Genomic DNA, 21,357 nt, shown 5'->3' on the forward strand with positions numbered 1-21,357 from the left:
ACCTCATGTTAAGTCCTTCTAATTTCTTTGAAATTCACATGGCAGCTGGGTTTGCCCAGGTAGAATGAATCAGCATCAGTGCATTTATTGTGAAGCCTCTGATCCAGGCTTTTATGTGTGTTTGCATAAGGTCTTATGCAGAGGAACCCCAAGTTTGGCTGCGTCCATGGGATACCACTGCAAAGGAAATAATTTATGTTTTCAAATAGTTGAGTTTCAGCTTTGGAAATACTGAAGTGCCAGGATATTACAAAAAGGGATGTCTTCACCTTTAGAATAATTACCTTGTTAGATTTTTCAAAAGAAAATACCTTCATAGCTGAATGGCCATGGGCACAAAAAAGCACATCTGATTTAGGATGCCACTGTAAGGACATACAGACTGACCACTGTTTTTTGGGTTTGTTGGGTAAGAACGTGGAAGCATCAATCTGATTCACAAGATTTTCCACAGAGGAGTCCTAAGTGTGCTGTTTTCCTGCTTCAGTAGGCTCTCAAGCATGTGTCAACATAGTACCACAGCCAGTTCCAGAGGAGCAGCTGCACACCAGGAAGCACAGGCTGAGCTCAGACTGAATGGCAGGAAAATGCAACACTGTCATGAGATGACATCTAAGAAGCTGGAAAGGGACTGAAACTAGCAGATCAGATTAAAAAGGCATATATTGGAAAACTGCAATTAAAAAAAATAACCGCACTTTTATATGGCCTAAAGTTTCAAAAGGAAGAACATGGGAAGATTGCTTCAAGAGACAGACTGGACCTCCATTTTTCTTGATCTATTATAAACATATTCTGAATTTGATTTAAAAAACTGTAGTTTTCCATCAGCTTTTACCTCTAAAAATGTGATAGTTACCAAAGTAGCAAATATTTAATGGATCAATAGATAACTGAGTACAGATTCAATCTCTATTAAGAAGAGGCACTTTGCAAAAAGGTAGTTGGAAAGGGTGGACTATTATGGCAGCCAGAATGTATGAAGCTGCCTTAAAGGGTAAGAAATAGGAGTGCATCAAGAAAAAAGTTTTAGCTCCAGCATCACTGTACATTCTTTTCACTAATGTCTTGACTTTGCCTATGACTGTTATGTAGTATGCCATTACAAGAGTTAATGACCCATTAGGGTTTCCTGTTAAAAATGGCTTTACTCAAAATTTTCACACTCAGCTTTAAAAATAAATGTTGAGCTCCAAGACGGTATAAAAAGCAATAACCCAGGAGCTCAGCTGTGAGCAAAACCTGAAAAGCAAGCATCACATCCTTCTTACCCTCAGAAGCAGCAAGCTCAAAAATGAGTACAAAGACATCCATGGGGATGACTAAAACAGGCATCACTATAGGTGGAGATAGCAAGTCACTGAATGTGGATGTAGGAGTAGAGTGGAAATGAGATAGGAAGACATATAAAGAAAAAGGAAAAACGAGGGTGCTGCAAAGAAAGGAAATAAGAATGGAAAAGAGATGATGAAGCACAAAAGAAACTAAGAGAAAATGGGGAGAGGGAAAGCCAAATAGGGGAGGAAAAGAGAAAAAGACATGGAGTTTCACAAGTTAAGAAGCTGAATGAGAGAGGGCAGAGGGGGAAGAAAAGTGGACATGGAATTAAGGAGAAGTAGGAGAAGATGGACAGAAGCAGTGAAATGGAATAAATTAAGGAGAAGCAAACATTCATTGAGGCTGGTGTTTTATTTACAGTGATTACCAATCATACAGGATATTACTGCAGGTTTGGAAAAGTATTTTGAACACTTGTGTTAGCAATTGTTGGGTGCTCTGGATTCCATAAACAAATAACAGGGACAATTTGCAACTGCTCATTATTTAGAAAACATCATAAAAACCCCTACGGGACAGAATGCTGCACACCCTTCCAAAGAAAATTCATCCTGTTTCCCTGGAGAGTGAGGTCAGTCCTACAAAATACCTCTCAATTAAGATCAAGGTAGAGAATTTTGAGCTGGCCCTCCCTGAAATACATGTCTCTATCAATAGGTTTCTTCAAAATCACTAGACGTCATTAGAATTATTGTATACATTTTTATAAAACACACTTACAGTTCTGGGCAGAATAGCTGCATAAACTGATGGTTGGAAGGAATGATCAACTTAATTTGTGTCTAAACTTGTAAGGGCAAATAGTAAATAATATTCAGAGAAAAGTGCTTCAGGTGCTCCTAGAATTACAACACATCTTAGGAATAATTAAAGCACATGTGTCTTGAGGGAAGTCTGAGAAATACCACTAAGAAAGAGTCTAAAAATGTTAAGATTTAAATCATAAAAACGTTTCTACTAAGAAAGAGTCTAAAAATGTTAAGACTTAAATCATAAAAACATTTCTGACCTTTAGCACCACTGATAACAAGTCCCAGCTCTGCACAGACCGACACACAGACAACTTCATGGTCATGACCAGTTAGAACAGCGCGAGGAGCTGGATAATCACCTGGTAAAAAAGAAAATTGGAAGGTGAGAAAAAAAGAAAAATAAAACAAGGGAATGCCAAATCAGACATGGTTTATCAACAAAAGAACTTTGCTGTAATTTGCTTGAAATTATTATGCATGAGAAAGGTGCAGTGTGATTAAATATCTCATACTTAGGGTACCAAGCAAAATATATTCAGATATCATAAAGCTTCAAAACCACAACTTACCAATGTATTAATGAATTAATTAAAAGAACACAAAGTGTGTTGCTATTGAAAACAGCTGTAATGTAAAGGCCTGCTACTGAACATATATGTCTCCAGACTTAAGCTATGAACCTAAAGAATTTAGGATGTTCCTTTAATAATGATCCTAACTTGTTTCATGAAACTGGAGGTAGGAAAATAATAGAACAAAACTGTACTAGAAACATGATACTGCTGCTGGTAATATTGATTCAGAGACATCAGGAATGGTCACAAGTTAAAATATGCCTAAAAATGGTTATTGGTACACATAATTATATATTTATTTATTTCTAGACATTATAAATATATATTCAGGACTGAAATATATTTTATTCTGGTTTCAAACAAGTAGGAATTTATAGAGTATTTACATGACAAACAGCAACATTTCTGCTCTTAAGAACAGATGCTGACAACCTAATTGGTTAGTATTTGATATTGCTCTGCCAGGCTAAGAAAGTAAATTGGCAAAAAAGAATTAGCAACTTGCTAGATAACACAGAGTTCACATCATTATATTTGCATTGTACAAATGAAATACAGGAAATTGGGATATTAAAAAGGACCAGAGTTCTGGAAGTGTAGTTCACATACTAAAAGAAATTGCTTAGGGTAGTACAGATAACTTACTGTAACATTAATTCTGTATAAAGTAACAAAATTAATACTGTATAAAGTAACAAATAATCCACACTTTTCTGAACGAGAATTGGAAGCAAAAATCTCATTAATACCAATCACCTTTAATACCAGGGTTGGACTGAAGACTTATCTGGTTTTGCTGGGATCAGTGGTACAGTAGGTAAAGGTAGCTATATTAAAACAGGGTCTATTTACTTTTTTCAAGATATTTGTCATAGCAGTACAATGTTTTGATTTAAACCAGTTTTACATGCAACTGACTATGGACAGCATGGATGGCACAGAAGCTGGGTCAATAACAAATCTTAATATTTTTCTTTTTTTTCTTAGAGGGGTATGTACTATGAGCTACATATAAGAATTTTGGAAACCAGAGTATGAAAAATCAGTTTGGAAATCATCTTTCAGTTAGGAGACAATTCAGTTTTGAACACAATAGTACAGAGTGTGCCAATCTAACAGGTTATTCCAATGTACAGACACATTAAAAATTTCTTAACCTCTACTGTAAACAGCTACCTCAATAAATTCTAGTTTCCCAAACTTTATACTGCAAGAAAACAATATTTTTAGTCTGGAAACTGAAGATGTGAACTGAAAACTGAGATTTACTGCTAGGGAAGGATAAGAGTCAGAAGTAACAGAAAGATTCTTTGTGTAACTCCTCAAAGATATTTTGATTTTTATAATTTCACCATCAACATTGCTTTGAGAATTCCATCTCCTTTCAAGGTTTTCTTTTCTCCAAGTGCATAACATAAAAACAAACAAAACAAAAGGGCAATTAATTAAGTTCAAAATTCTCCTCTTTTTTTTTCTTCTTTATATTCTCCTGGAAAAAAGAGGATTATGCTCAATGGCCATCTTGACTCAAGCTATGATTGTAGAAGTGTTATCAGACTGCTTCAAACTGGATGACTGAAATTATTAAATGGCTAAAATTTTTGAAGGAATAGAAATAATGCAATTTTCAAAAGGACAGTTACCTCAGTGTTTCCTAGGAAAGTGCTATAATATCAAGGAATTGTAAAATTCCAGAATACACCAAAAAAGCATATTTTATTGACTTCTTGATTTATAAAGGAAAATGCTTATAAGAAACAACTTCCCTGAAACATAGATCTATGAGTCTTACTTTGTCCTGTTTTTCAGTAAATACTAATTAATAATGAAATAACAATATTAGGAGTAACTGTCCAGCAGTAATTGAAAATGGGATTTTTTTTCCCTTCGGGCTCAAAGAAAAAAATATTCACTGATACATGCTACAGAAAAAGCTGTGGCATGAACCCCAGTCATATTGCATTTTATTGCAAAGGAAAGAAGCTGTGAACTCCAGGAATCATTCAAAATCTAGCAAAATATTCTGTCACTGTCACATCACCACTGATAGATGCAGCCAGAGGTCAAAGGCTGCAGCTCTAAGGGAATTGCAGGTGAAAATATCCTACCTAAGAACTGAGATACCATCACTGTAAACTCCCTGTGATTTCCCCAAAGGTGCACCTTTGAACTGAATTACTAGTGGGCAGAATGAAAAAAAAATGTGCTGTCTTTCCAAACAAGTAAGTTTTTCTAGAAAGTCTAAAATAACACACATATTTCCTTCTTGCTGAAAATTATAATGCTTGATATTATTGTAAGGTTCTTCGGGAACAGATGGTGCTCCTGCATAACAAAGAAAAAAAGAGGGAAAGAAAGACAAAAGACTGTTACTATTTCTCTCATATTGTCCTTTCCCAGGAATTATGTAGAGATTTCTATGGGGACACATCTAAGAGGCTTCTGTATAAAGAAACGTGAGAGCACATGGCAAATTTTAGCTTCCATTTCATTTCTCACTTTGACAAAAGCAAGTACAAGGCTATACCTGAATTACTTGCTAAAAAGGAATTTACTTTGCTGTTTGCTTTACTGCCAGGACTTTTCAGGGATGCTCATCAGGTAACAAAATTTTAGAAAATCCAATGGCTTGCATGGAAGTAAAAATGTAAGAGCCTTCTCAAATTTTTACTGTCAGAAAAAAAATCTTACAGTTTGATTAAAAGATAATGCTACAAACAATAAATATTAATATCTCAAAACAGAAAATAGTCAATAACAATGCCCACAACACAAGGGAGCAATGAGTGTAAAAGAAAGACTGCTGACAGGAAAATATTAGTATATTCAAAATATTCCCAGCTCTGGGAAGCAGAGCTGGTTTATTTGCTGAGGATTATTGTATATAGCTACAAACAATTCACCCAGGTGAGAGGGCTTTCAGGTACCCTACACTAATCCAGAAGGTAAAATACAGTGGAGTACAGGAGATTATGGATTTGAAGCATCTCTTCTTATCTCTTTCACTAAATTGCTTTGGGATCTTGGGCAAGTTGCAGAACCACCCTGCACTGTACACTTCCCATGGAGCATGCTGTGTAGCATGGACACAGACATGTGTTGATAAAATACTAGAGATAACTGCATTATCTCTGGTGGATTATTGGCTCTTTTACCTTTACATAGCAGCCTTAGAAGAGGGATGTCTGGCAACCAGAGCAGAGATGGTGCCAATTAAAATTTCAAACTAGTTTTCAAAAATCTTCTGCTCTGGCAAAACAGTGCTAACTTACTGTTATTTCAAAAATTAATACCTAAATTGTACAAACTTATAAGTACCATAATAACCCCTTAAACAGACAAAGCAGATAGCACATGTGCCCATGTGCTAGTGCAGGGCCTTCAGACAGCCACCCAATCCTCTTGGTGCAGAGCACACTGGTGACTGTTTTTAAACTGCTGCTATTTAAAGGCTAATCTAGTGCACATTAAAATGTAGAGGGATATAAAACAAGTGAAAGTTCTGAGTTCAGAATAACTACTCTTTCAAGACACAAACCTGCAGAACCCTTAATGTTCACAACTTCAAATTGTTTCAAAATTGTGTTGTGTAAAAGGAGCACATAAATATATACTTCATGATGGACACAAAAAATGTATATTAACTTGACAAAGATATTTTATGGCAAAGTTTACCCTCCCATTCAGATATACACTGAATACACTCACTGGGACATGATGAATTTTTAGCCACTGGTAAGATTATGTTATAATGCTAAACAAACCCATATTATGGCTGATAGAACATTTTTCAATGGTCAGCACAGTTGCTGTTAGAAAAAGTGGGGTTAACTCCCACACCTTTTGTGACCATCCTCTTGGAAGCTACAATAGGTAATGAGAAATGTCAAGTCCCAAGATCAATGAAATTTCAGGCTCTAGGGAAAAAACAGGAATAGCATTGATCCTTTTAAAGAACACCAGTCAGAGGGTGAATGTAATATATTGCATGGAGAGGCTCAAGAGGATAAGCGGCCAGGTCCAACATACTTACCTGACAAAAAATTCAATCAGCCTTTAGCACAAGCTGCCTACCCATCCTTTCTTTCATGCAGGAGTCTGGTTCCAATTAAAGTGTGCAAATTAATTTTTATCACTTCCAAATTACTTTCTGAATTTGTGTCTGTTTCAGATGAAAGCATCTGTCCCTCACTTTTCTGCAATTCTATCATCCACTTTGGTATATCTGTTCAAAGACTCTGAGATAGTTCTCATTTTTAAAGTCACTTGATTGAAAGAAACATTCAATAAAGTAATCATAAAATATAAAAATAAAAAACAGCTATAATGATACATGTTGAACTCCAGGGCATATCATATACTTTCTTTGCTCCTTTTTGTGATGACTAATACAGTTGCCATGTGAGAAGAAATTTGTATACAAATTAGCACTCAGATAAAACAAATCCCCATATATCATAAGAGAAGAAAAATCAAAACCCAAATTGTCAAACTCCATCACAGTAATTTTTCTATTCAGTCTCTGAGAACTGCAAAGATTTACATTTCCCATATAACTTCAAACAAATAAAATAAGCAAACAATGTCCTTTGCATGTGCCGTGTCTTACTAAGAGAAAACAGATACCTTTCACTGTTCTCACAACTGCAGCAGACTTATACAATCTGCTCATCAACTTAATAAGGTGCAGATTCAGATTAGCTGTTTCAGATGGGCAATTTTATCTTAGAAAGTAGATATCTGACCCTGGCAAGAGGACTAAGCTTCATTTGGTTCAGTGTTTTTCCAATAGGTGGTATTTAAGCAAGCAAGGATAAAGAAATAAAAAAGAAAGGAAAGTTCAAACATACATAAACCTTGCATTCAGCTGCCCTTCAGCCTACACGAAAATCATGCCACATCTCTTACTTTCCAGAAGCATTCCCAAATATCGGCCTCTAGTCCAGTCTTAACAGCACCTCCAACATCACCAAGGTTGGAGCTTAGCAATAGCATGGCCATGAGACCGGTGTTGAACTAGGGAAAGTACAAACAGGGACAAGATTTGCCCTACATGCTGCTATTAAAGGTATGCAGCATATCACTCCTGATTTCTTGATTTATCTCTATATCCACTCATCATGGCATCTAACATGCATAAATATGAGCATAGAAAAGAATTTTTCTTTCTGCCAAATCTAGAGGTTCTCAGGGCCCCATCCTATGATAACTAATAGCTGATAGCACATGCATGTGAATGTGGGAATGAGGGCTTTAATTCCCCCAGTCTCTGGGGGACAAGAATGTACTCTCCTACTTCCTGGACAAGCACTCTTACCTGAAGACTTTCTTCAAGCATTTTCAGAAAGCTACTGTATGGAAAGCATTACATTTATAACCTGGTAAAACTTCACTCTTCTCAGAGTGATTGTGAGATGTGTCGTGAAATTGTGCCAAATGCAAACAAAACCATAAAATAATTTTTGACACTTACTGTAGAATAAAAATGATAACTTGATAAATGTATTGATTGGAAAAATTATTTTAAAATTATAAAACAAAGTTTACCATGCTCTCATAGGCAAGCTTTCAACTACTGAGCTAGAGCAAACATTTGCATCTTTTCTCAATTCTCCTCTTTAAAAAAGAGCTGGTTCTGTATTTCCCAGAGACCCAATTGAAGTGACCCACTGAGCATACGCCTGTACAGGTATTTCAGCAGAAGGTTCTACAGAAGTCTGACAGGTTAGGTTGTTGACATACTTGTTGTTTAGTAAAGATTACATCTACCTCATGCATTCTGCAATACAAATTTTAGCAGAATCTGTAAGAAATTTGATCTGACAATCTTTAGCCTGAGAGTATTTCACAGTAAATTGTGATTTCTATGTTTTTGAATGAAATGGTATCTATATTTTTCTATACAAATGTCAAACCACAGAAGCTGTTTAGGACTGGAGGTCTGCTTTTTCTCCCCTTTAAGATTCTCTGAAACAACTAAAGTTCCTTTTGGTAACTGGATGTATTGAAGCTAAAATTGATAATTAACTGCCTTTCAGCTTAAAAGATAAAGTCAAACATCTAACCCAGGTAATTACTATAACTGACATTTTTCTTTGAGTTCTTCACCTTATGTCCTCGGGTATGAAGCACCTGATCTGTATCTCCAGATGGCAGGTTTTAAAAAAACCAATACTCCTTTTTTTCCCTCTGAAAATATCATCTACATCTTTCTGGAAATTAATTCTAAAGATGTTAAAGATGGATCTAAAGATGGATATGATCTACATTGATCTTATCACTTTCATTTTTCCTACAAGGAAAGCTTCTAACAGCTCTACAATATACTACTAATCTACTATAGAAGAGTAGATTAGGAAATATTTCTTCATTACTTTGGTGGCTTTAACCATGTGAAACTTCAAATGTATTTTCATAAGGATTGTTGAGAATACTTCACTCTTGGAAATTAGTTTAAAGGGAACCAGTCATATGACATGAGCATGTCTGCTCATGGTAGCAAGCAGAAACTACTGTCATTAGTTCAGCAGAAACACTTAGTAATTTTAGAAGTTTTTAAAGGCCCTTTTTCAAAGGGCCTTTGTTTTTGTGATCTATCCCCATTTATGTATGTTCATGAAAAGTCAAGGTAGCTGTTAATATTGATATGTTTCAAACACATGTAGTTCTGTTTATAGTGCAGTACTAGTATATAATTAGAATATCCATGGTAGCTTAAATCAAATGAATAGAGATAGAAATAATAGAAATACCATCACTCTTCCTCAGCATGAGTCTTCAACATGTCTTCAACATGAATATTAAAAAATCTTATCAATGTATTTCAAAACTACCATAGTGGTCTTGGCTACTTAGGCTTCCTGAGTTCTGTTACCTGTGCCTGTAATATTTCATTTGACTGGACATGGCTATCTGCTCTCTCCTATTAATCTGACCATAAAGCCATTTCTTCAGCAAAACTGTGCCTTATCCACATAGAGGCAGAGACAGAGAGCAAGTCATGCAAGTAATTTTTGTTTTCATTTATTTCTGTCACCCAGGTCATATCCTTCCTTTCATAAAATTAAAGCCCTCCAAAGCAGACAATTCCAAAGTAATACAGCTAAGATATTAAATCTGAGATACCAAAAAGTACCACTTTTGTGCATTCAGATATGTAAGTGATGACAAAATAATACCAGAACTAAAATAATTCTATCTGGAAAAGAATTGAAGCAGTTTGTATCAGCAAGAAAGGGGATGCTAATTGCAAGGCTGTCCAAGCCCTTTACATTCCAGGGAGGTAAGAAGAAAGTCTTACACTTTTTTCTTTAATTAGAGTAGAAAACCCTTTTTATTTTTCTTTTAACATAGAAATGACTAATACTTTATATGAATCACACAGGATTCAAAGAAGAAAAATGGCATCAACCTAAACAGACTGCTAAGACATGAAAATCCTTGTCAGACTGAATTTATACATATTGGAGAATTACATACTAAAAAAGTCATGGAATATAGGCAAAAATTAGATAAATTTGTTATTGGAACACAATTTTCTTCTTTCCCCTCTATTTTCTCTCTTATAAAAGCAAATAAAATCTCATGAGAAAGCAAGGCTTTTATCTTTTTATCTTTTATCTCCCTTTTACTCTGCTTACAGACAAATGGAAAAAAAATTCAATTAAAAGTTTCTTGCTGCAAAATTAGCAAAATATTTACTTTGAAACACATAAAACACTTTTCTACCAGCCATTCAGTTGAAGAAATACTTTCACTTAGAGGTCTGTAACTGACAGTATGGCTTCCAGTCAGTGTTTGAATCAGAGATCACAACTGATAGTGACAGATTCTCCCATTTTTATCCAAAGACAAAACCCTTCTGTTGAAAATTATCATTAGAAATCAGAAACTTCTTTAAGTGAAATGGATTTGGTGTTGCATAAAACTGTTCTACTGCATGGTAAAAGCTGCTCTTTAGCTGCAGCCATATCTCTGGCTTGGGTGATGGGATCTTTAAATTTGTGGCGCACTTTAAGTGCCCCTTTACATAAATTAATTTTTATTATTGTCCCACTCACTCTGCAAAGCACTGATAGTCCCATGCAAATGAAGTGTAAACTTTTCTTGACATTTTATCTTTTTCTATTTTTATTCAGTCAGATTGCTTCCCCAAACTATAGAAAGACCTTTCTCAAGAGAGTCTCATTTAATTCCATGGCATGTGAGACTTTCTTTTTTTGAAAAGGCAAGCAGCTGATATAGCATGCTGTAGCACAAAAGGAGTAAGTTAAAATGCCAAAAAAAAGTATTTCCAGGGAAAGGGAAGTCAAAATATAGTGATATATGTCCTGTCACTTAAAGGCCACAACCATCTTGTTCCAGTAGATGATGACATGATGCTATAAGTGATAAAGGCAATTACAAACTTAGGAACTATACTCCCATCCTATTTAACATGCAGAGAGTGTTTAAACTTTTTTTGGCAAGCAATCAATGCATTGCTTAGCATGTGGTGTTCTTATACCAACTTTTAACCTGCAAGCAAAGCTACTGATGTATTTGGGAAGAACTGAAGCTGAAAGAAGGAATGTTAAAACAAAGAGGTGTGTCAGAAGACCTCTGGAAGAGGTGTTATTGAAGGATACTTACTGCTGTTTGGATTGTCCCCTATGATATGATGCCGGCCGCTCCAGTACCAAAGCAGCAATGTGGCGTCGCGAGACCCAGACACGATGTAGCAATCACCCCCGATGTAGGACTCCGACCTGGCGAGGCAAGTCACGACATCCCAGTGGCCAAACACAATCTGAGTTAATTTTCCTGGCGGGAATGAAAAGTCATACAAATTCAGTTTTCTAAGGTACTAGCAGCGTTTAGAAATCATTAACTATATCATTAATATTCAGTTCAAATGCAACTTTTGTTTCATGTCCTGTAACTAAAGTTCACTAAATGCTACAAAAATAATAAAAAATCGCAAAGATTAAACTTTTTTCCCACCTTTTTTTTTCATTCCTGTTGAAGGCTGTGCTTTGTGGCAATCCATAATTTAACTCTTATCTCTAAAAATCAAGGCAGTGCTGCAGTCACTGAATATTAAGTGGAATTACGGCTCCATCAGTATTTAAGCAATGGCATTAGAACACTATTTATGAATTTCATGAGTGATATGCATAAGACTGCACATGAACTTTTCCATAATTGTGCTACATTATTATGTTAAAAATGTGTATTTTTCTACGTTAATGTCAAACTAAGGTTTGCTATGATTATCACTTCCTCCTTTCTATTATTACAATTAGTTTTTAGCAATACACTGGCTGATTAGGCAAAGTAATCAGACAAACCAACAAAATATTTGTTCCTGTAACAGGATAGTCAACTTAATTCCTTACTACATTAAATAAATAGAGCTAGAAATAATAGATCCATGAAAATATTGTGACAAAAATTTTGGTTGATTCTTTTGACATGATAAATTTCCTGAAGACAATTATGGTTTACAAAAGTTACTATTAATAAAACTGTATTCCATTTCCTTTTACATCCTCTATCTTCCATTGAAAAAAATCTTAAATTTATCATGCTAAACAATAATGAGGGATTTTATAAACTGCCCTTTACCACTTATTGATGTGTAAGCACAAGTATTAGATATAGTACTATTAAGACAATAGTCTTTGTCTGCTTTGTGACACAAGAAGAACCAGAGAGCTGTATTTGAGGTCACCTGTTTCTGTGGAATAAACTCGAAAGCTCTTGTCCCAGAAACCACAGATAAGAATGTAGCGATTATCTGCCGTGACCACGAAGCAATGCGCGTTGATCTGGATGCTCTGATCCACAAGGTCTGTGATCTGACGTTTGTTCACACCAGAGTTATTGGCTGTAACGAAATGCAAAACACATTTTACATGTAAGCCATTCCAACACCTTCCTGTCATCCATTTACAAGAGAAAATGAATACATTTAACTTTCAATGAACTGTGAATTTGTTGTTGAGTAAGCATTTTGAATATGAACATTTAGAGCTGTCTATATGGGTGTCAGAAATACAAAATTATTATGGGATTTCTGGCTCCCCTTTGAATAAGAGATAAGATTTTACAGGAGATGACAATTTCTTATAAGTTGCCTGATGCACTGCATAATATGTGGTAATAATTTTAGTGCTCTGCAGAAGTAGATATGAAACAGGGGAAAGTGGTGGAAGTCCATCTAAAATATGAAATCAATATTTACAATACTGCAGAGAGCTACTTCTTGGTGGTTGGTATCTCTTCCACAGAAAACGGCTTGTATTGTGTGGCCTTGATAACCCCACACCTCCAGATGCTTAACCAGATTAAAGACAGAAAAAAAATTCAACCAACGAATGAGGGAAGACCTCATTGTGGTCTTCAGCATCCTCATGAGAGGAAGTGGAGGAGCAGGTACTGATTTCTTTACTCGTGTGACCAGGGATAGGACTCAAGGAAAAGGCATGAAGCTGAGTTAGGGGATGTTTGGGTTGGACATGAGGAAAATATTTTTACCCAGAGGGTGGTTGGGCCCTGGAATTGGCTCCTCAGGGAACTGGTCACAGAACCAGCTGGAGAGAGTTCAAGAAGAGTTTGGACAATGTTCTTAGGACATGGTGTGACTCTTGCACAGAGCCAGAAGTTGGACTTGATGTTCCTGATGGGTCCCTTCCAACTCAGCATATTTTATGATTCCATTACTCTATTTGAACCTAATGTGATTTTCCAGTACAGGAAAAGTAAGGGTTATCATCTGCTCCTCTAGCGGGGACCCAGGCCATGGACAGTACTTTAAAAAGAGGAAATAACACCTAGAAACTCCCCCAGACTGAGGGAAAAGGAATGGGTCATACAGAGTGCCACCAACCCAACTGCCAAACAAAGTTGTTTATAAAAACACTAATGACTGGGAGCCCACAGCTGATGTGCACTGTCCTCCATGTGACACAACAGACAAGATATGGCATCACCATAAAAGTGTGTTTCAATACCATCTCAGTATTAACTTTCTGAAAGTTGAGTATATAATCTAAGTTAATTTTATCCACTCCATCCAGTCTCACTGGAGAAGAAAATATTTTTCACATGACAAGTCATCTCCCACTGTAGTTATTGTCTAAGTGCTAGACAACTCCAGAGGAGAGTTTGTCTTTCTACAGTAGTTATAGAGGGAATTTTGACAACTAACTTCAGTTACCCAAAGTTATGGAGGTAATAATCACTCTGAGAAAGAACACAATCTAATGCAGACAATAATCTGATTTTCCCCTATTTTTTTGCTATTCGACCTAAAGTGCTCACAACTGCATGAATAAGAGATTCAGACAAAAAAAAACTCCACTTCATTCTATTTTAAAATTGTTTGTGGAAGTTAATATCATGTTTGCATACATTCTAAGAACACATATTTAAATTACCAGACCCTCTATGTCCATTAGCTGAAAGATAATGAATAGCAAATTACTCAAATTTCCAGAACAGATGGGCCTTAGCTTGTGAGAGAGAAAACTAAAGAGAAAACCACTGTCATTATATGAGATCAAATGAAGCACACAGAATGAGAAGGCTAAATCTCCTGAGGTAGTTCCATGTATATCTTTTGAACATGAATATTGACACAGAAAAAAATTGGAACTTTATATCTGGCTATGTTTAAAAATGTTGTTTTGGTTTTTTTTTCTCAACAATGCTTGTCCCTAAGAACCTTCCTTACACCAAATTTCTGTTTCAAATTTCTGAACTCCCTCCCCCCTACAAATCAAATAAGTGCAATAATGAAAATTTATGATCATTAGGAAGTCCTGCAATCTAACAATTTTAGCAGATGCTATTTCTCAAATAATTCATTTTCCCAAAAAACCCTGGATTTTAAAAATACTATCAATTTAAAATCCAGGCTTTTTATTATTAAATTAGTATTGTTGATTAAATCCAAATCATAAAGTGAATGAAAATAAATGAATCTGCATGTGTACTGATAAACATAGTGCTGACTGTAAAAAAAAAACATGTTAACTCCACAGGACCCTCACATTTTATTTTACTAATGTGACCTGATAAGAGAACAGAATTATAGATATGGGATGACAATGTAACTGACTTAATTGGTTGTTTCTCAAATACCAGTTGCTGGTGATGTTAATAACAAATAGCATTCATGTAATTAATTCAGCATCAATAGCTAATGCTTTTTAATTTTTCAGGATTGACAAGAATAAATATTTTCCTATTTTCTGTGTTAAATGAAGCATAATATACAAATATAGCTTAATCAATAATTCCTGAAAATGCCAATTTCAAATATATTGCTACATTTTCATCTTGACATACCAATCAATGGATCCATTTCAATTGGAAGATGATGGGCTTGATCCAAAGAATATCCTGGGGCTCCCCGAAGGCCTACACATGAAAGGAAGAATAAAGCACATAGAAACCTTTTGACATGACTTTTCTAGGTTTAAGAGTTTGTTATTGGATTATTATATATTTTTAGAAAGTAACTTTTTACTATTTCCTTTATTAATGTTTTAAGATTTCTTTATGCTTCACAAACATGCATTTGTTCATTCTTCGTTTATGTAAAAGTAACTATAAATATAGAAGCATCATCTTCATCACAACTTTTTCAGCCACATACATTCATTAAATAATTCATTTAAAAGAGTATAAAAGTTTTTTGGGTTTTTTTTTATTTTTGAGAAGAGATCTTAGCACAGAAAATAAAGTTAATTAAATGAAAGATTTTTATGAGTTTCTTACATATGGAAACCTATATGTGACAGAAACTTGGACCTTTTAATGGATTTATCTAAAATTTTTAGATGTAAAACTGTAGGGTACAGTAAATATGCCACAATTATTCCTGTTCATTCTATTCTAAGCAGTTCTTAAGATGTTCAAATGTACATCAGGGGCTGAAAATTTAGTGTTATCTTCTCTCATGCACAGATAGCATTGCTTTGGCACTTCTGAGCACCTTCCCTGGTGTATAAATCAAATAGTCACTACTGAAAACACAATTTTTGTCATGAACCGCCACATTACACAAGAATACCCTCTACAATAGAGCCTACAGATTTCTGAAGAATAAAGTCCATTTTCTACTACTGCAATAGACAACTGGAAGAGGTAAAAGAAAAGTTAGCTCTGTCATTTTCATGAAGACACAGCTCTGAGATCTTCTTCCCTTCTTTCTGTCTCTTCTTGCAAAACCCAAGCAGTTTGGGACAGATCTTTACTGGTATTAACTTAGATTCATCCACTTCTATTATGAGATGTCTCTGTAAATGCCTCCTGCTGCTTGTTAATTCTAAAGCTCTCCATACATTCTACACCAAGTGGTCTCTTTATCTACATACATTTCTGTAGATAAAACTATCCTTTATACTAGAGTTATGCTTTATTAAAATAATATTATGGCAATAGTAGGAAATTGATACCCTATCCTGGATTAGCCTCCTGCAAAACAAGCAACACTGCCAAGCAGGATGTAAAATTAAGAAAATAATTTCAATGAGATTTGAGTCTCATTGAAGAAACAATTTCATTTTCCTCTCTTTCTATTATAATATATTTAGAAACTATTCTTTTTTTTTAACTTAGACTAAATGGTGTGAAATTTAATTCATGCCTTGAATTCTGAATTTTTGCAACATGACTTATATTTTACAAGAGTATAGAGGAACACCTAAAACCTTAATGTCATATGCATCATGAAGACCAACAAAGCTTCAGCTATACTAAAGGCCTTGAAATTACAATTTTTAAGGAAACCCTTGCACTCCAGCATACTGCAATATTAATGAGAATAATTCCTTCACAGTAAAATATGGGTAGGAATTTTGTGTTCTCTTGACTTGAAAATCTGGATGAGAAATCCAGAACCAAATAAACTTCCTCAAATAGAGGAGACGTGAAAGATGATGAGTACAGAGTATTTGGACAGAATCCCTGAAAAATCAAAGGAAAATAATTAGGAATTAGCCAATCAATGTTAGTCAAAGGTGTATTAAAACAACACAGGGCAGTTTCTGCACCTCTGAACCATTCCTGAATTGGAATCTTACATTGAGAACTCTGTCACTAAATACTTAAAAAACCCGCTGGTTTTTGGGGTTTTTTTCCCTCTAGATTTTTAACTTTTGTTTTAAAAAAATTGGAAAAACATTTTTTACATGTAATGTAGTTGCACCTGATGGAATATTCATTATAAATGTTTCCAGATATTGCAGAATAAGGGCTATTGCTACAGCAAACTATCTGAGAAAATTAAACCTGTTTGTTCCCTCATGTACCTCATGGCCCCTCCACCCATTTAGCAATGCTTGGAACAGCCTTAGCACCTGCATGTCCAGGTGACATGGACAGTCCTAATGGCAATATGGAGAGTGAGCAGCAGGGCTGGAAGGGAATTTTGGGATGGCCCTGTTTGATGGGCTTTTTTGAGGGAATGAGGAAACTTCTCAGAATAGTTCAGTGTCTGGCTGCTTAGGCTTGTTTAGGGTCCCAGATAATCCAACAGCGACCCAGGGGAAGGATTATGCCAAGATCCTGAAATTTTTCTGAAGCAGCAGATAGGGATATACCCTCTCTAGCATGTCAGTATGTATTCCTGAAACCTGGGACATATTAATATTTGCTGTGTCAAGAACAACAGCAGTCTCCTGAAAAGCATTGTATCAAAGACTGATCCTGAAGTAACCACAAATCGATTGGCTGCCATGGTGATGTGCTGCTGTTAAGGAGAGTGTTTCTAGGAATGACGCCAGAGAAAACAGAAGCTGTGATTATTTGACACAAACCAGAAGAAACAGTAAATTTTGGTGCACAGGCAGGTGAGTGAGCTACACTGCACTCAGAATTAAAGCTGTGTTGTTAAGGTCTTCAAATCTGAATGAAGAGTGCCTGCAAGGACCTACCTACTGTGTTGTGCCACCGATTGACTGCAAACAGCCTGCTGCAAGTGACTGTCACCACGGCAGGGATGGTCAGGTGGGGCAGCGTGTTGGCTGCCACGTGTGTGACAGGGGAATTTGATGGGAACTTCAGCACCATGATGACATCCTGCTGCATCTGATCTTTAAACATGAGGGGGCTCTGTGGAAGGAAACACTGTTGAGTAGAAAGGAGAAGAGAGCAGAAGAAAACAGAAGGGATAACACAATTAGTGAGGAGGTCTGAGGGAAAACGAGGTTAAAAAAGAGCAGGCAAGCATGTGCACATACAGGGAAAACAACACTACCTGTACATCTACTCTAGTGATGGAGGAGAGCAAGATCACAAGCTATTATTGGAACATTACGAGAGGATAAATAGAGAATAGGTATGGTAAGGGTTATCATTATAGGGTACAAAATGACCATTAGCATTAATTAGCATACAGTAAAATGTAAAATTATTCAGTAGTTAATATTCATAGAGATATGTCTTAATGAGTTAATCAATTTATACATAATAAATATTAATCTCTAAACTACAACAGCTGAAAAATAAATTTTAATAGTGAATAAAAAATGCACAGATATTTTTCTTTATGAATTCCTCATATGAAATACAGCACTTCCAAACACAGGCAATTTAATTTTAAGTAAAGCATATGCTTATTAGGGAGTCTGTAACCTAATAAGGTTATAATAACCTAAGCCTGTTCCATGATTCTGCAAATGACACAATTATTTTTACATGGACAAGGATAGCTATTGAATACTGGTTTTAAGGTATTTTTTTCCAGCCACTGTGATAACAAAATGAACTATTTCTATAAGGTCAAATGTTCCTTTCTGCTTATCACCTTGAATTATTAGAAATATTTTATCTGTATCTTAAGAATGTAAAATAAATATTATCTAAGTTGGACTTTTACACACTTAAAATACAACAATCACTTCCAGATCAATTTCCACTTTCACAGTGTACAGCTGCATAGAGAGATTTCCTTACAGATAGATAAAATGATTGAAACTACTGCATGTATTAAAACTACTACTGTTGATTTACAAAGCTTAAAAAAAAATCTAGCTCTAAGCATTTCATCAAAGGTACTCTCAGGGCACAGAAATCTGTCTTGTTCATTCTGGCTATTTCATACGATTCTTTGTAAGAAGAATAGAGAAGAATGTGATGCAAATGAATTTGGGAGTTTGAATTGAAACTCAAAATATATATTTCATTCTCCTGAGGGAATGGGCGGGAGGATTCCAGCATGAATTGAGCTCCAATACTTCATTTTTGTCAAGAGACATTGTTCATAAATCAGCCCCTAACAATGCATCCCTTAAAACAACATAACATACACACTCTAAGGAAAGCCTGCAGCCATTCCCATTACTTGCAGAAACAAGAATGCAAATATGTATTTATCAAGTTTATATTTTTAAGATGGGGCCTTCTTATACCATATTAGTAGGGAAAATCCAGGACTGTATGAAGCTAAAGCCAGTCACACCTCCAGCTTGCTCTGCTAGATCCTTGTGATTTGTTGCTACCCAAAGCAAGCATGGCTGCATGGGCAATGGGGGGCATCAAAAGTGTTGCTTTAATGAGTACTTTATGACCTACAAGGGACCCTAGGGTTCAAAGGGAATGCATTCCCAGCCAGCAGTCATGTCTCACCAGGTGCATGGCAGAGCTCCGAGGTGGATGGGGCTCAATGAGCAACTGCGATGGCGTCTGTCCAAAGTTCTGTATCTGCGCCTCCATGGCCTGCAGGCAAAGGAGAGGGACTGTCAGGAGCAATATGCATCAAGGAGAGAGGTCAACACACTGTGTGACAATGCAGGCATATCCCAAGTCAGCCATGAAAAAAGTCCAGAAAATTCACCCAGTGCTCTCCTCCCAGGCTGCAGACTCATCCAAGTGTTAGTATTTTGTAGACAAGCTTTGCTTCTCCTTTCAAGCATGCTTCAGTTAACCAAGTAACCATTCTCATCTCCAGTAACTGGCATTATATGTGAAAATGTTAACCTGTGAGGACATGCAGCTCAGGTCTTGAGAGAGCTTTTGGGATTTTTGCACTAAAAGAACATATATACCTTAATAAAGTCCTTTGTAAGGAGGAAAGTATGAGGGTCTCTAATAAAATAAGCCTCTGGAATCTTAAATGGGGGAAAGAAAAGAAAACTGAGAAATAAAATTTATGTATTAAATATAATAATAAAAAAGTTATTATTTCAACAGCATTAGTAGGTGAAAACAAAAAAATGCCAGAGAAGAACCTTGTCAGGCACAGTAAGACTAATGTAGAAATCCTTCCAATTTGCATTCATTCACTGAATATTTATTTTATCCTTAATTTTACTGCATTTTTTCATGGGCTTTCAGGCTTCATGGGTTAGAAATGAAAACTTTGCAATTTAAACACATTCTTTAGCACAAGTGTAATTTCAGAATAAATCTAATTCTAATATTCCAATAAATCTTATTCTACTAATTCAATAGGTAATAGAATACAGTACATATACTGAAATACCTCTGCTACTCAAAGAGTTCATTCAAACAAAAATATATCTAAGATATATTCTTAAAAATTTTGACAAAAAATTTTTACTTGTAGAAACAATGCTGTTAGAGAATACTCCTTATTTTTCAGACAGGTATTACTTTATTTGACCTTGTAAAATCAAGAATAAAGCATTCATAGAAAACTAAACTGTCAGATTTTGAAATGCACAGTGCATTATGTACCTATATATATACCGTAGCCTGAACTACTGACCCTTAATATTTTTCTTGTGAGCTTTATGAATTTTTCATTGGCTACACAGAATTAACATGAAATCCCACCAAAAACATTACTATCTTGGTAAATTTTGCTGTTTCCTTCAGACATAAAACAGTGAGAGGCACCATAAATGCTTCAGGATACAGAAGAATCCTTTTAAGGTACATATTTTTTCATTCCCACAAGCCAACCTGTGCTTTCCTCCACTTCACGGCATAAATGTAAGAACAGATGTCAGAGAGAGATTTCCTAACAGGTCACTGATGTCCGCCACTCTTAATGCCCTAGACTGACAGGTATATAATGGAATACCACAAACAAACATTTGCTGAAAAAGAAACTTAATGCAAAGTCCAGCCAAGCAGCTGAAGGACAAAGGCTTGTAGCCCAGGCACATGTGATGCTGTAATTATATCTGTACAGGTGATTTCTTGTTTGTTGACTAATCCAGAGCGAACTTCAGCCTCCAAGGCACAGGCTGCTTCTTGGGAACTTGTGAGCATCTCAGGTTTTATTAACATCATTTAATGGTGAATTAATTTAAATCACAGATGACTTTTATAAAAAAACCAACACATTTGTGTGGACATATGTATATATGTGTGTATATGTCCATACAACAGCTATCTATATGTACCATACAAGCAGTATCTCTTTACACAATGTGTAAATGCCTTCACTCATGCAGACATTTTTTTATACAGGAATACAAAATTCACTTCAAGTCACATAAATATAGTATTTTCTATTGCTTCAGAACTGATTTACCAGAAGGGAAAGGAATCATACTTATTTGTGAATTTCATTTTCAAAATTGCAAATGTTAATATCAACAATATCAGTATATATCAGTGTAATATATATTCCTACATATATCTGTTGGTATTTTCAGAAAATTAATTTCCATTTTTTTTCAAATAATTATCAAGGTTAATTTAATTCTAATTTTTGGAAGAATTCTGTGTTG

At 35.4% G+C, this 21,357-nt stretch overlaps 1 protein-coding gene across 9 annotated transcripts in view; it reads right to left on the bottom strand.

Annotated features, from left to right (window-relative positions):
• The window catches only part of NBEA (neurobeachin), a 452,703-nt gene that overhangs the window by 6,052 nt on the left and 425,294 nt on the right, over positions 1-21,357 (bottom strand). For all 9 annotated transcript variants that reach the window (XM_064409011.1, XM_064409015.1, XM_064409017.1 and 6 more), the window contains 6 exons: positions 19,283-19,372; positions 17,590-17,782; positions 14,999-15,070; positions 12,378-12,533; positions 11,297-11,467; positions 2,348-2,449 (listed from right to left, as the gene is read on the bottom strand). In XM_064409011.1, coding sequence (XP_064265081.1) covers positions 2,348-2,449; positions 11,297-11,467; positions 12,378-12,533; positions 14,999-15,070; positions 17,590-17,782; positions 19,283-19,372 — 784 coding nt within the window. The remainder of the gene's footprint in view (positions 1-2,347; positions 2,450-11,296; positions 11,468-12,377; positions 12,534-14,998; positions 15,071-17,589; positions 17,783-19,282; positions 19,373-21,357) is intronic.

Source organism: Passer domesticus, chromosome 2 (genome assembly GCF_036417665.1).
Source record: "Passer domesticus isolate bPasDom1 chromosome 2, bPasDom1.hap1, whole genome shotgun sequence".
NCBI classification, from domain to species: Eukaryota; Metazoa; Chordata; class Aves; order Passeriformes; family Passeridae; genus Passer; species Passer domesticus.